This window comes from Lepisma saccharinum, chromosome 9 (genome assembly GCF_977018435.1).
Source record: "Lepisma saccharinum chromosome 9, izLepSacc3.1, whole genome shotgun sequence".
NCBI lineage: Eukaryota > Metazoa > Arthropoda > Insecta > Zygentoma > Lepismatidae > Lepisma > Lepisma saccharinum.
Window position 1 is genome coordinate 89,086,637 of NC_139237.1, and position 13,140 is coordinate 89,099,776.

The 13,140-nt window shown below is 38.1% G+C and overlaps 1 protein-coding gene across 3 annotated transcripts in view; it reads right to left on the reverse strand.

Annotated features, from left to right (window-relative positions):
* The window catches only part of Rph (Rabphilin), a 282,167-nt gene that overhangs the window by 13,183 nt on the left and 255,844 nt on the right, over positions 1-13,140 (reverse strand). For 2 of the 3 annotated variants that reach the window (XM_083128583.1, XM_083128581.1), the window contains 5 exons: positions 9,236-9,431; positions 8,323-8,474; positions 4,528-4,607; positions 4,235-4,309; positions 3,627-3,765 (listed from right to left, as the gene is read on the reverse strand). In XM_083128583.1, the coding sequence (XP_082984709.1) occupies positions 3,627-3,765; positions 4,235-4,309; positions 4,528-4,607; positions 8,323-8,474; positions 9,236-9,431 (642 nt within the window). The remainder of the gene's footprint in view (positions 1-3,626; positions 3,766-4,234; positions 4,310-4,527; positions 4,608-8,322; positions 8,475-9,235; positions 9,432-13,140) is intronic. The other variant, XM_083128582.1, reaches the window with a different exon arrangement.

Here is a 13,140-nt window from a genome sequence, read left to right on the forward strand (position 1 = left end):
TCAGAATTAGCGAACATTTCTTTCATATTTTATTTTGTCTTTCTTATATAAGGGAATTTTAAGGCAAGAGAGGGCATTTATTTATGTCCGAAAGGGATATTCCCCTCTGAGTCCGAAACATCAGTGCGTTGAGCAGTGACCGCTTTTGGATGTGATTTGTTTTTGTTTCCCCTTTCATGTGTTGTGTGCATGGTTAAGTCTCGCGGTATTTCTTTGCGACTTCCATCCATCATTGAAAAGGGGGCTGTCATTCCTCTGCTGTAGTGTTATAGTGAACAACAACAACTGCATTATGAAAGAAAACGAGTATGATTGTGCGGTGGGGGTGGAGAACTTGTTGAAGATGCCGTTGTCCAGCAAGGATTTTGCTGCCAAGAAGAAACTTGTGTATGTAGGTAGGCCCACCCACCACTTCTCTAGCAGGCACCGTAACAGAAACGAAAAATAAAGTGCCCCGATTTTGTGATTCATGGTACGAGCTGATACTTGGTTATGCAGCGGTTGTAAAAAGTATTCAGCACTTTTCTGTTTCTTTCTGTTTTCGTTTCTTTATTATCATTATTCTTCATTTTATCTAACATTGCATTTTTTTATGGTTACGTTACTCATTGTGATAGGAATAAAACTGACGTAATTATCAGTTGAAATGTAGGAGATATACAGCCTAGCAAAGGAAACACCAGGCTCAGGGATTTATCCAGAATATTTAATCTGATTTAGTGTAACTTAGTTTTTAAAGGGTGTAAGGTTAAATTTAGTGCCAAAATTAGGGTTTTGTGAAAAATTTCAGGGAAGTGTTCTGAAAAAATGGGGGAGGGATTGATGATTGTGGATAAATTACTGACCCAGCCCAAAAATAAACACAATCCTTCATCATGCTAGGCTTACACTGTTGGAAAGGTCACGCTCCGCCACTGACTACTTTCGTCCCCCACCGTGGCCATGTGGTCTGAGGCATCATGCTTTGGGCTCCAGCTATGGAATATGTGCAGGTTCGAGTCTCCTTGGGGAAGCGTGACAACTTTTCTCCTGAGATTTCAGCCTGTGTGTGGGACAGGTGGCCATCCACCATCGTGAGGGAATTGGGGAACTACGAATGAGTAGCGCAACCCGGTCATGAAAACTTACAACAATGACTGGGGGTTCGTCATGCTGACCACACATCATCCCATAACTGGTTGGATGGTCTCTCACCTCAGGCGAGTGAGTGAGTGAGTAGAATCAGGTGGGAGTGGGGCTGGCAGTCAGTAAACAAGCACAGTCTCTCAATGGACTGTTGTTATATTCACTTTGAGAATGAATAATGAATTAATAACGTAGATGAGAGTACAAAATACCATCTGTGCTTCACCTGTAATTCAAACCTAGATACCTTGTATCACACATAAGATGTCAACTGATATACCACTGAGGCTAGCTCGTTTCTTGAAGACCAAAAAAACAATTAAATAAAAACATACTTAATTTTATTTGTCCTCGATCATTAGTGATCATGGAAATTTTACCTCAAACCTGCCCTTCCTGCGATCCTTCTAAAAGAGATTAGACCCTTAATTTTCAAATATCCAAATTCATTTCCAAAATCTACATGGTAAGAAATACATAAACACGCATCCAAAAGTTAAGCACGCAATGGTAAAATCAAAAATGGAAAAGTAAAGCTTTGATTAACACAAAATTGCACATGAAGGTAGCAAATCTGTTTATGCATTAAAGAAAACAAGAATTGTGTACAAAGATGAAAAAATATTTACTTTTCGTAAGTTATATGATGACATCACATTTGCGTCATTAACATAATGATGTTTAAAGGCAAACAAACAAAACAAAACTTACATTAATGTGGTATGTGACTGACCATCCCGGACCTTCACACAAAGTTTACAACGATTTTCCATGCTTTCAATGAGGTGATCAACCATCGCAGTTGCAAGCAATGACCATTCCTCCATTAGAGCAGTTTCCAACTCTGAGACTGGCTGGAGGAGGTAAACGTCCCGAGGACAAATCAAAGGTTTTCAATGGGATTAAGATCGGGGGAATATGCCGGCCACTCCACATGAGAAATATCCTCCCTTTCCAGGTACTCGTCAACAATGTTGGCTCGATGGGGACGGGTTTATAAGGAGGAAATCAGGACAAACTGCTGCAGCATAGAGTCTCACAATGGGGTCTAGGGCTTCATCCCGATACCGCGCAGCCATCACAGAACCGCCTTTAAAGATGTGCAGCTCGGTGCGATATCCCATTGAAATTCCAGCCCACACCATGACGCTGCCACCTCTGAATGCGTGATGTTCGATGATGTTCTTGGGCTGATTGCGTGTGCTTCGTTCTCTCCAGACCCTTACACGCTTATCATCTGATTCCAGGGCAAATCTGAAATCTGGTCCGTAAACAGAACGTTGTACCAATCTGCGACAGTCCCATTGACATGTTGACGACACCACTTTAATCTTGCCCCTCTGGCTTGGATGGTTAATGCAACACAAACACGTGGTACTCGGGAGTACAACCCCTTCATGTGGAGCCTTTGGAGCACAGTACTGGCGGATATTGTCTTACCAAGTGCCGCTGCAACCATGGATGTAACAGTTGTGGAGGTTGCTCGTCGATTCTGCTTGGCTACTACAGCAATATATCAATCATCAGAGGGTGTGGTAACCCTTGGCCGACCAGGCACAGGTTTCCAGACAACTGTTTCACTTGTTTGGAATTGTTTTCATAATAGAGAAATTACTGAATGATCAACGCCAAACAAAATAGCGATATCTTTGATTTGATCTCACTATCTGTCATTCGTTTTCTTTCAGCCATAGAAACACGAATATTTTCAAAAATAATCCTGCAAAAGTTATACACACTTCATATGAGCTTTTAAATGCACCTCAAACCCTTCAGAATACTGGCATTTTCAACGAAAGTGTGATTATTCTTGCACGAAATCCTAGCTTTTATGCTATTTAAAGAGCATAGATTAAGCACCTAGGTACAGATGATTTCACCCTCTACTTACAGAAAGGAAGCTACACATAAAAACAGATCTACATCCAAAGCGATTTTCATCCATTCAAATTTGCTTACGCTTTCGAAAATTTGCATTGTGTGCTTAACTTTTGGAAGGCAGTGTATAAAATACTTATATTACAAGCAACAACATGGAAAATACATGGCGAGTTAAAAGTCAGGAACCATAGTGTTATTCACTTCAGCTTATGTTGTCTATATGACATGCTCAATATGTTGATCCTCTTCAGCAAGGCACATGTTCAGATGACGCTCCCAGTTCTTCAGGGCACTAAGGATTGTGGCAGGTGGTATTTGTGTGGCACATTCAGTTATCCTCCCTTACAGATGGTGTAGGTCATGAATTAGGGTGAAATAAACCAGTGCTTTCAGGTAAACCCCATAGTAATAATCCATTGGTGTGAGGTAAGAGGACCTTGCAGACCACTCAACGAGGCCTCGCTGACCTATCCACCTCCCCGGAAACTTCAGTAAAGTGCCCTCCACATTAGTCCTATGGTTCCTGACGTTTGACACACCCTGTATATGCATTTTTGGTTCCAGTTATTTTTTTAAATTAATTTAAACTTTTACACATTCGAGTAAATTGTTGTACTCACCCAATAAAATAATTTGCAACGTCTTTTTGATAAGATCCGCTTCAGTTACACCATAGTATGTTAACGTTTCATTAAATTCTGGATTCCTTGTTTTGTGGACAGTCTTGCTTCGTAGCTTATTGGATTCCAGTTTATTTGTCTGAAAAGATAAAGATCTTCCATGTAAAATTGTATAGCATTGACATGTTGCTTATCTCATAATTCATATATAGACAAACACGTGAAAAAATATAGGAATATGTTCAAATGATCATTTCCTCCCCTTTGGTCTCAAAAGACTAATGAAAGTTAACAGCATCACTACCACATCCAAAAAGAATCTCTCAGTTTTGAGAATAAATTTTTAGCTTTAAAATAGATCAAGACAGGAAAACATTGCAAGTCCATTACCGTCAACCAAAATTGGATGATTTTTAAAGGAATCCAAAACTTTAGTTTTCACATATGTGGATGGATTTTAATATATCTCAAGAAATGTCATGCTCTATGCAAGTGGAATAAAATTGGAAGAGATTTGAGTAACCAATATTTTTTTCATAAAAAAGGGATTCCATTTTTTCTTGCATGTTTATGATAACAATATTAACAAATGATAAATTTCAACTTACCTTAACAGAACCAGGCAATAGATAAAGTCTACAAAATGGATCTGCTAAACCATTAATATCCATTCCTCGTAGACCCTGTAAATAAAACAAATGACGTGTGAAGCTGTAATATTTAATACTATATTGATTCACTGACATAGTAAATATCTATCTTGACATTGCTAGCATTATGACAAAATCAACAAATATAAGTGCTAATGAAAATAATATTACACTGAAAATTTGCAACCAAATCAATATAACTTAGCTTTCGAATAGGTGCCAATAGGTATTAGTTATTTTGTTGTCCTCACCTTGGCACGATGAAGAGAACAATGTAAAGCACTTGAAGCTGGATCATATAACAACGAAAACTCCAATGTCCCCATATAAGCTGGAAGAAGAAGAAAGCTGGTATCAGTTCTATAATCGTAAGACATATGAACAGAAAACTCTTATTTATTTAATGAGAATAGAGATCAGCTGTAGACGAAAATGTAAAAATTGGCCTGAGCTGAAAAAAAATCATGCAGGCTTGCATTATATACAGTGCAACCAGGCACGTAGCCAGGGGGAGGGCTAAGGAGGCTGAAGCCCCCCAGAAATTCTACAAATATCTAATCTAAATAGTGTATAGTGGTAATTAATTTTAATTCCTTAGCAAGACTAAACATTATAGCGAAAAAAGTTTAGTAATAATAGAGCAACCAGCTTATATTTTTATATTCTACAATTTAATCCAAAGAAAAAATGGATCCACAGCTTCCAAAATGTAAAGTTTTCTTTGTGAGAAGTCGCACATTATAAACTTTATGAGTAAAATTTGTTCCTAACTTTTAAAGTCTTTTTTGTTATAGGAATGTGTAAAGTTAATATCAAAATACAATAACTATGAATTTCACTACACTAACTGTACAAAATGTAAGAAAAATAATGTCACTCATATGGTGAATCGAGAAGCAAAGTCCCTCTATTTATATAATTATAATAACAACAATAAATTTGGATTAAAATTGGTTGATTTTTAATAACCGTGGTAATAATTATTGTCATTATTATTTCTACTATCAAGTTTTATTAATAGCCTGCCCCTTCTACAATTATTTCTGGTGACGCCTCTGCTGATAAGGGATGAGGCCCCCCCCCCCCCGAAATGAATTCCTGGCTACGGGCCTCAGTGCAACCCCAATATTTTATGTTCCCCATTGCATTTTCCCTCTTTATATATTTTACTTTTCTGGTCTTAATTATAAAATTTCCATAGATTATATGTTTTTCTACTTAAAAGTTATCGAACCCTTGATTACATTTTGTTATTTTACGTCGCTTTTCTGCTACTTTTGACTGATTGTGAAGTTGAGGATGAGTGATGATTAGATCTCAGATTTTTAGGTTCTAAAAAGTGTCCTTTTACCAGGTTCCTAAAATGATTCAAAATTCCTAAAAACTACTGATTAGATACAATCGTTAGAAACAAAATTTCAAAAGAACCACAAGAAATTTTAATAGGTACATACAACTACCAAATATTAATTTTCTAACCAAATTTTAATTTGTACACATCATTTTCAAAATTATTCATAAATTAATTTAATACTTGTGCTGGTCAAATATTAATGTTGAACCAGCTCTCTCAGTTGGCAAGTCTTTGGACAGAGTTCGTCAAAGTGCTTCTTTATCTTTTTGATTATTGTCACTTAAGATTATTTTGTCCTTGAAATCCTCCTACTTGGCACATGTATTATCATTTCAAGAAGTGATTCAAATGATCCCCGAAGTTCAGGCATTTCTACGAGAGTGTTCCATACAGAGATTATGTGCAGCCATATTAAGAGAGAGTGCGTGCAATGACTTAGAAGTGATATTCATCTGCTTCAAGAGTTTACATTCAACAGTCAATAATAAAATGAAACTGAAAGATTCAATTCTTCCCTTAAGCCCAGTAACCCCACTTCTTTCATTTCGCTTTGTTCTTGTTAATATCATAAAATAAAAAAACAACTTTCAAAAAGCCTCTCTAAAAGAGCATACACAACTTGTTATCTTCCTGCTTGTTGTGTTGAATTAAGTGTTTTGAAACTTGAGTTGGGCTTATTTCTTGTTCAAGATTTTAAGTCTTTCCATTGCAGATTACTGTTAAAAAAAAAAAGACTAACGCAATTTTGAGGTGCAACAGCATTGAAATTCTTACTTAATTGAGTTAAAGCCTCCATAATTTTACTCCGCTTGCATTCTTTGCTTAGCATAGTGGGAAATCGTGGCATAATTGCAGATGTGCAACTATACGAAAACACCAGCTTTGGGTCTCACACATCAACTATAATTTATATGCAGTGGGCCAGTCTAACCAAAACATAAGTAAGGAAAATCCATAACAGTAACAGTTACCTCGGGGACCCCAGGGCACTGCCCCAGCCTAGTTATGTCCCTGGTAAAGGGGCACTCAGCACACACAAGGACAAAACACACACAGTCCTACGAGGATTATACTGACTGTAGGTCAAGATGCCAGAGCCTCGTTAGTCTGCAAAGTGCAGTATAGGGTGTACTACGTAGAAGTGAGGTTGACAATTGTGTATACTAGGTGGAAAGGTCACCCATTACACCCCAGGACCCTTAGTTGTAGGGAGGTCAGTTGAGATGGAGATGAATGACGCAATGGCGTGGTGAATGTTGGGTGAAATGAAATATTAAAATGGCCTCCATACTAAGCCCCCCTCACCTCATCAAGGTAGTCCCACATGGAGTAGCCCACACACCCCTAACATGTCTAAAGTTTCCTCAAAGCTAAACATTTTTCACAAAAGTCCAATTGCCTATAAATTTACACTTATACCCCCACCCCTGATGGAAAATTCTGGATAAACCCCCGGTGCTGATCACATCATCAACAGCTATGGTCGAGATCAAGAATGTTTGGTTCACTTGCAGTGACGGCGCCAGCCTCAAATAAGTGTGTGTGTGGGGGGGTTACAGATTTCGGAGTCAAATTCTCAGGGGCTAACTAATCCGAAATACTTAATGAAATATTACCTCCACCACGGGTTGAACCCGGGACTAATTTTATCAATAGACTATCGGGGATTGGAGCCAAATTTTAATATTTCAATTATTTCATATTATTTAAGAATTAGGCAGTTTATGTACTCTGATTATTTAACATCGTATTTCTCCCTCTCGAAAGCAGAAAGATGCATATAAGGATGAAACCAGTGAGAGAACATCGCTAACACTTATGTAATTGTCAGTACTCGAATGAGAAACTAACAAACAGAAAAGAAACACAACGGTTCTTTAGATTTTGAACGTCGTCCTGCTTATAAACATTCATTTATCACACCTCTTAAGACCTAATCCGAAATATAGTGATACAATTTACAGATAATAATCGTACACATTTAGCTGTATATGCCAACAATCAAAGAACAATCTCTAAGCCACTGAATACGTCCATATACCAGACAGGCAGCAGATTTCGTAGCAAGTTTGGTGACTCAAGATTGACCAATAGCTTAGTATCAAATGATTAGTGGCCACTGTTATCCAGGCATATCTGCAGCTGATTTTAGAACACATCGTAATAAAGTACCCTTGCGATCTAACCGAACTAGAATATGTACTTGAACATTGTACTTGCCCCAATACAATGGAAGTTACAAATGGAAAATTTAAACTTCTAATTTTTAAGTTTTCGGTTGGAATGTGTGTATCCTACTACAAAAATCTAGGGGGACTACAGAGCTAGCCTCCCTGTTCACTTGTAACTAATTTTGAAATGTAAAGCCTTGAAAAGAAAATCTACAGGGAAGGGAAATTCCCTGGCTTCCGCACCTTTGATTCGAATACTTGTAAAACCCAATGCTCACGTGCAAATTACTTTCTACCACATGCTATGATACCTCCATTTACTTGAAACAAAAACACTCATCTGGGCAATGAAATGTTATAAAATACTGTTTGATACCCAGTGGGGGTTCAGATCTCATATTAAACTGTAAATCCAGTCCTGATTAGCCTTCTGTGCATAAAGTAGACTTAAAACAAGAAATCAAGCTAGCAATGTACGGAACCACATTCAACAAGTTGCCTATACAACGTAAATTGCTTACTGTCTTCTGTAGGCTCCAGTTCTTCGATGATGTCAGTGCTGCTCGTTCTCTGACTTAAGGTCATTACAGCCGCACCTCCAACCGATGACGCTCTATCTTCACTGCCCCACCATTCGCGTGATATGCCAGACGACATGGAGTCTCTTCTGCTGCTTTTGAGAAATAACACATAAAATTACATACATATGCACAGTCTGTGAATTAATCTTATTGTTTTCAGGGAGGGGGGGAGGAGAGGGGAGGCTGACATCAACTGCTGGAATCAGAAGTAAACAGGAAAATGAAACAGTTATTATTGTTAGCAATACCTAGAAGAAAAGAATATAAAATTTACATAATGGCCCAATGAATATTAATTTATCACTCACTGTAATTGTATTTCATAATAAATTCCTCGCTTGACAGTCAATTTAGCTGAAAAGATTCTCTCGGGCTATCGACCAGGTGAGTTGTGGAAAAGATTCCAAGCTTTCGAGAGCCACTTCTAGCCTGAAGATGAGAGTGATGTTAGCTCTCGAAAACTTGGAATTTTTTCCACAACTCACCTGGTCGATAGCCCGAGAGAATCTTTTCATCATTCGTCGCCAAGAAAGTTTCAAGACTTAAATCAATTTAGCTGTTTCTGGGACACAAATAACTTTTTGCTAAATCTTTAAGTTATACTAATACAAGGCAGTCGTAAAAAATTTACCCCTGTTAGCTCTTGTGGGGGATATCAGCGGCATTCCCCCCAACACCTTAATTTGCACCCCGTGTATATATACATGCAAAATTACTTTTGCATTCCCTCAACTGTGCATACTAAAATCTATCACTTGAAGTAAACATGTGGGCGTCCATTTGACCCATATTTAAAGCATCCCTGGATTTTTGTATCATATATTTGTACATAAAATCCGTACATGTGCAGTACCTGCTTCCATAATTGTAATTTGTGGCGGCAGCACCAGCATATGGGTTATTTTCTGCATCCATTTCCCAGTGACTGAATTCTGATGTCATTGACCTATTTCCGGAATCCAGCGTAGTTTGCCGGCTGAACGTGACATGTCCTGAGGAGGATTCTCCACTCTCTGCACTAGTTTCACGCCTGTAGTCCCTCGAGTGTCCTAACAAAAGAAAAAGCTTGTAAATAAGAATAATTGCCAGGTAATTCCAATCAACATTACAAAAAATTTCACCAGGGCCAATTTTCCACATTTTTTTCCAAGTTGGAGTAAGGAGAAACATCTAGGATTTGTGGAACTTTTAAAAAGTATTGTATTTATTAATTTATTTTAATTGAATTAATAATTTTACCAATTTTGACTTTCATCCCAGAAATTTATAACTATAGTGGACCTGTTCAAGAAAGACTTATGCAGATGTTTTTCCTAAGTACTAAAGCTGTAACCAAAACATCACAGTACACATTTGGCTCGCATGTCATACAATCGCAAATATTGAGCCAAGAATCATCATTAATTGTGCCATTGGGGAAGAATTTTAGGGGGTGTTGAGGAAATATTGGAGGTGCTCTGAACTTTGATGGCAAGGTCCATGGCATTATTCTTCCTGTGGCACCATTCCGTGGCGACTTCAATGCCGCCACTCAGGGGTTAATCTAGAATTTTTCATTTGGGGGCTGCAAGTCAAAATTTAGGGGGGTGAAAGTGTAAATTTCGAGCAGCAAAACTGACCATGATGAGGAAATTTTGGGAATGTATTATGGGTGTGTGGACAAATCACTGCCGTCACCGATTAAAATGGGCACACAGAAATGTGGGAAAGACTATAGATAATTTGCTTACTTAGTCTACAGCGGGGGCGTGAGGATTTATCATCTAGGGGTGCGGAAAGAAATTTAGGGGGTGCTATGTTGAAAATAGAGAAAACATGAAATATGCATGCATGTTTTAGCCCCTAAATCAAATATCAATCAACTTTTACAGGCATCTATGATGATATGCTAATGAAACTGAAGAATACTAGCAACTTGTTTAATTTCTGCCTGATTTTAGCACAGCAACAACATTTGGAAATTTGAAAAGAACAGCTTGTTCAAGGCAGGCCAATGACATATATGAACAACTGGAGTTTTTCTTTCCATGGAGAGGCAACCAAAGTAAGGAATTTTTCCACGGAGAGGGCTCCAGGTATATTTTCCCCTGTAATAGTGTTGCTCACTCTCTCTAGAAAAAATCCTTCAGTTTGAAGATATCATGCTCCTGCAACGCTCTTAATTAACATAAATGACCGTGACTGAAATGGACAATTTTAGATTGACATCCATTGCTTTAAGTCCACTATATGCACATACAGGCTAATCGGGACTGGGCCTACAGATTAAAGTGGGATCATAACAACTATGTGCCTCCACCGGGTATTGAACCCTGAATCCCTTGATTACAAGGCACAACCAATTCAGTTATTAATAAAATGTCAAATACGTTGTATACATAAAAACAACTGCTGAGTGTTCAGTTTGGTGTGTTTGGTAAAAGAAATAAATCGCTGCTTCACAATTCTGAAAATGTTCCGTTGCTTTGTTACCCCTCTTTTCATATGCGTTCGTTTTACATAATCTATATAGCCCAGTTCCGTCTGCGAGGATGCTGAGGTATCAAGACAAAATGCTAACTGTGCGCAACTTCTTATTCCCCGGTAACGAACTATAACATTTCTTGGCGAATTTTTGGCCTCTTCGTAACAGTTTTTGTTAAAAAATAAAAAGTCTGAAATGGTACGTTTACTAGAACAAATAGAACAAATTAACAAGGAAACTACCGTCACGATACAACACGCGTTAAACGATTTCCCGAGAACGACATGATGATACTTGAGAGCAACTGAATTTTTTGTAGCAATGAGACTTGAGGAAAATAGGAAGAACAATCAGGCGAACAATAAAATCGCGTATGAACAGTGACACTGAACTACATGCATTTATCGAAGAATACGAACAGACTACTTGAAACACAAGAAGAAATAATTCTGAAGAAATAAAGACAAGGGGTGCTGATTTTGTACACTGCCAATAGTACAGGAAAATAAATGCGGAATATATGACAACGACATAACATAATATGTACATATAACACACTGCAAGAGGTAATGTTTTCTGTAGAATATTGGTTTTGGATAGGGGTGCTGAAGGGGGTGCGCAAGTACCCCTTCGTGCCCCCTGGCGCTGCCCCTGTTAATCTATGATGAATAGTTTAAGAGTAACGTACAAAATTGGGCGAAATGTACATTTTATGTCGTCTGAGACTGAATTAAGATTTGCTTCTTCTATTCTTTACCTCCATGCGCCACATTCACGATGAACTCATCTACTTAATAGTTCTCCTTTCAAATAAAATTAAAAACGAGGCGCCGTGCAGCATTAACTTGATGTTTCTTGCCTAAAAAGAGTCCGAACAAAAGCAGTCCTCCATCACAATGGGAAAAGAAAGGGGCAATTCAAAGCAAAAGCTTCGAAAACAAAAACAGCGTGTGCTCGATTCAGCCCGACGTTCGTTCTGCCTTTCTCGCAAAATCAACAACCAAAAGCACTCAGCATCGAGCACTTTTCAAGTAGACCGACGAACTTCAAAGTGTGGTGCTTGAATATCAACAAGGGCTCCTGATTAAATGCACGGTTTGTGTTCGAATCGACAGTGGCGCCGCAACGTGATTGTGATGCCCTTTTGTCTGCAACAGCTGCGAAATGCTGCCGACTCAAGCATTCCCTGTGTTTATGTTGTTTATTTTTCTGTCGTGTCAATTTGGATATACAGAGCATTCCCTGACATTCGCTACGAGACTCGGCGGCAAGCTGCCCGGCATCAGCGCTTGTCTTTCCCGGTGAACGGGTCAGCGACAGTCGCTAGAGTCGGCTATTAAAATTACAGTTTTCATATTGTGTACTAACCTTGACTACAGAAGGTGTTGAAAATGACGTCCATCTGCTGCAACATTCCTCGCATCTCCGAAGGAAATTTGCATTTACAAGTGCAAGTTCGTCTACTGTAATTCTCCCGATTTTTCGTACAATACTCTCTTTTAACTCACGGATGGTGTGCGGATTGTCTTTGTATACTTTATTTCCCCATTTTTCTTTCCACTTTTATTCAGAACTGACCCTGTTACTCTAAACCTTTTTACGAGGTTTAATATAAGCGACTGTCACAGACCCGTTCACCGGGAAAGACAAGCGCTGATGCCGGGCCGCTTGCCACCGAGTCTCATAGTGAATGTCAGGGAATGCTCTGTATATGAGATGATTAATACAGGATAAGATTATCTGATAACTGACTACCAAGAATGAATTGAGCGAATGGGATTTGGAATGGATATTTTTCATCATTACTAAGTAAGGAAATGATATATATTTAGCAATTTACGTGACTTCACTGTTTCTTGAGATTTAGCCATATTTTACACATATTCTGTGAAAAACACCGGAAAAATATTTTTTTTTACTCTACTTGTTTAATTTGTTTGGTAGCCGTCTGGTGAAAGCATATTTTATCATGGTAATGCTAATTTCCATCATAGCAGTTAAAAAAAGAACATTTATTTTATTCTTGAAGTTAATTGACGCAAAGTTTATTTCTATAATTATTAACTTTAAAGAATTTATAATAATTGGGCTACACTTTACTGATTGTGTTAGCAATACAGCAATTACAAATGATGTAATAGTAACAGACACATTGCAGGTTGCTATTTAAACTGATTCAAAGTCTACAATGCACTTTTCTTTCGCAAGTAGAGTCCCATTAGAAAATAAATCTGCTATGATCTTGACTAGACCTATCCACTCTCTTCTTTTTCTTCTTCTTTTTCTTGTTCTAC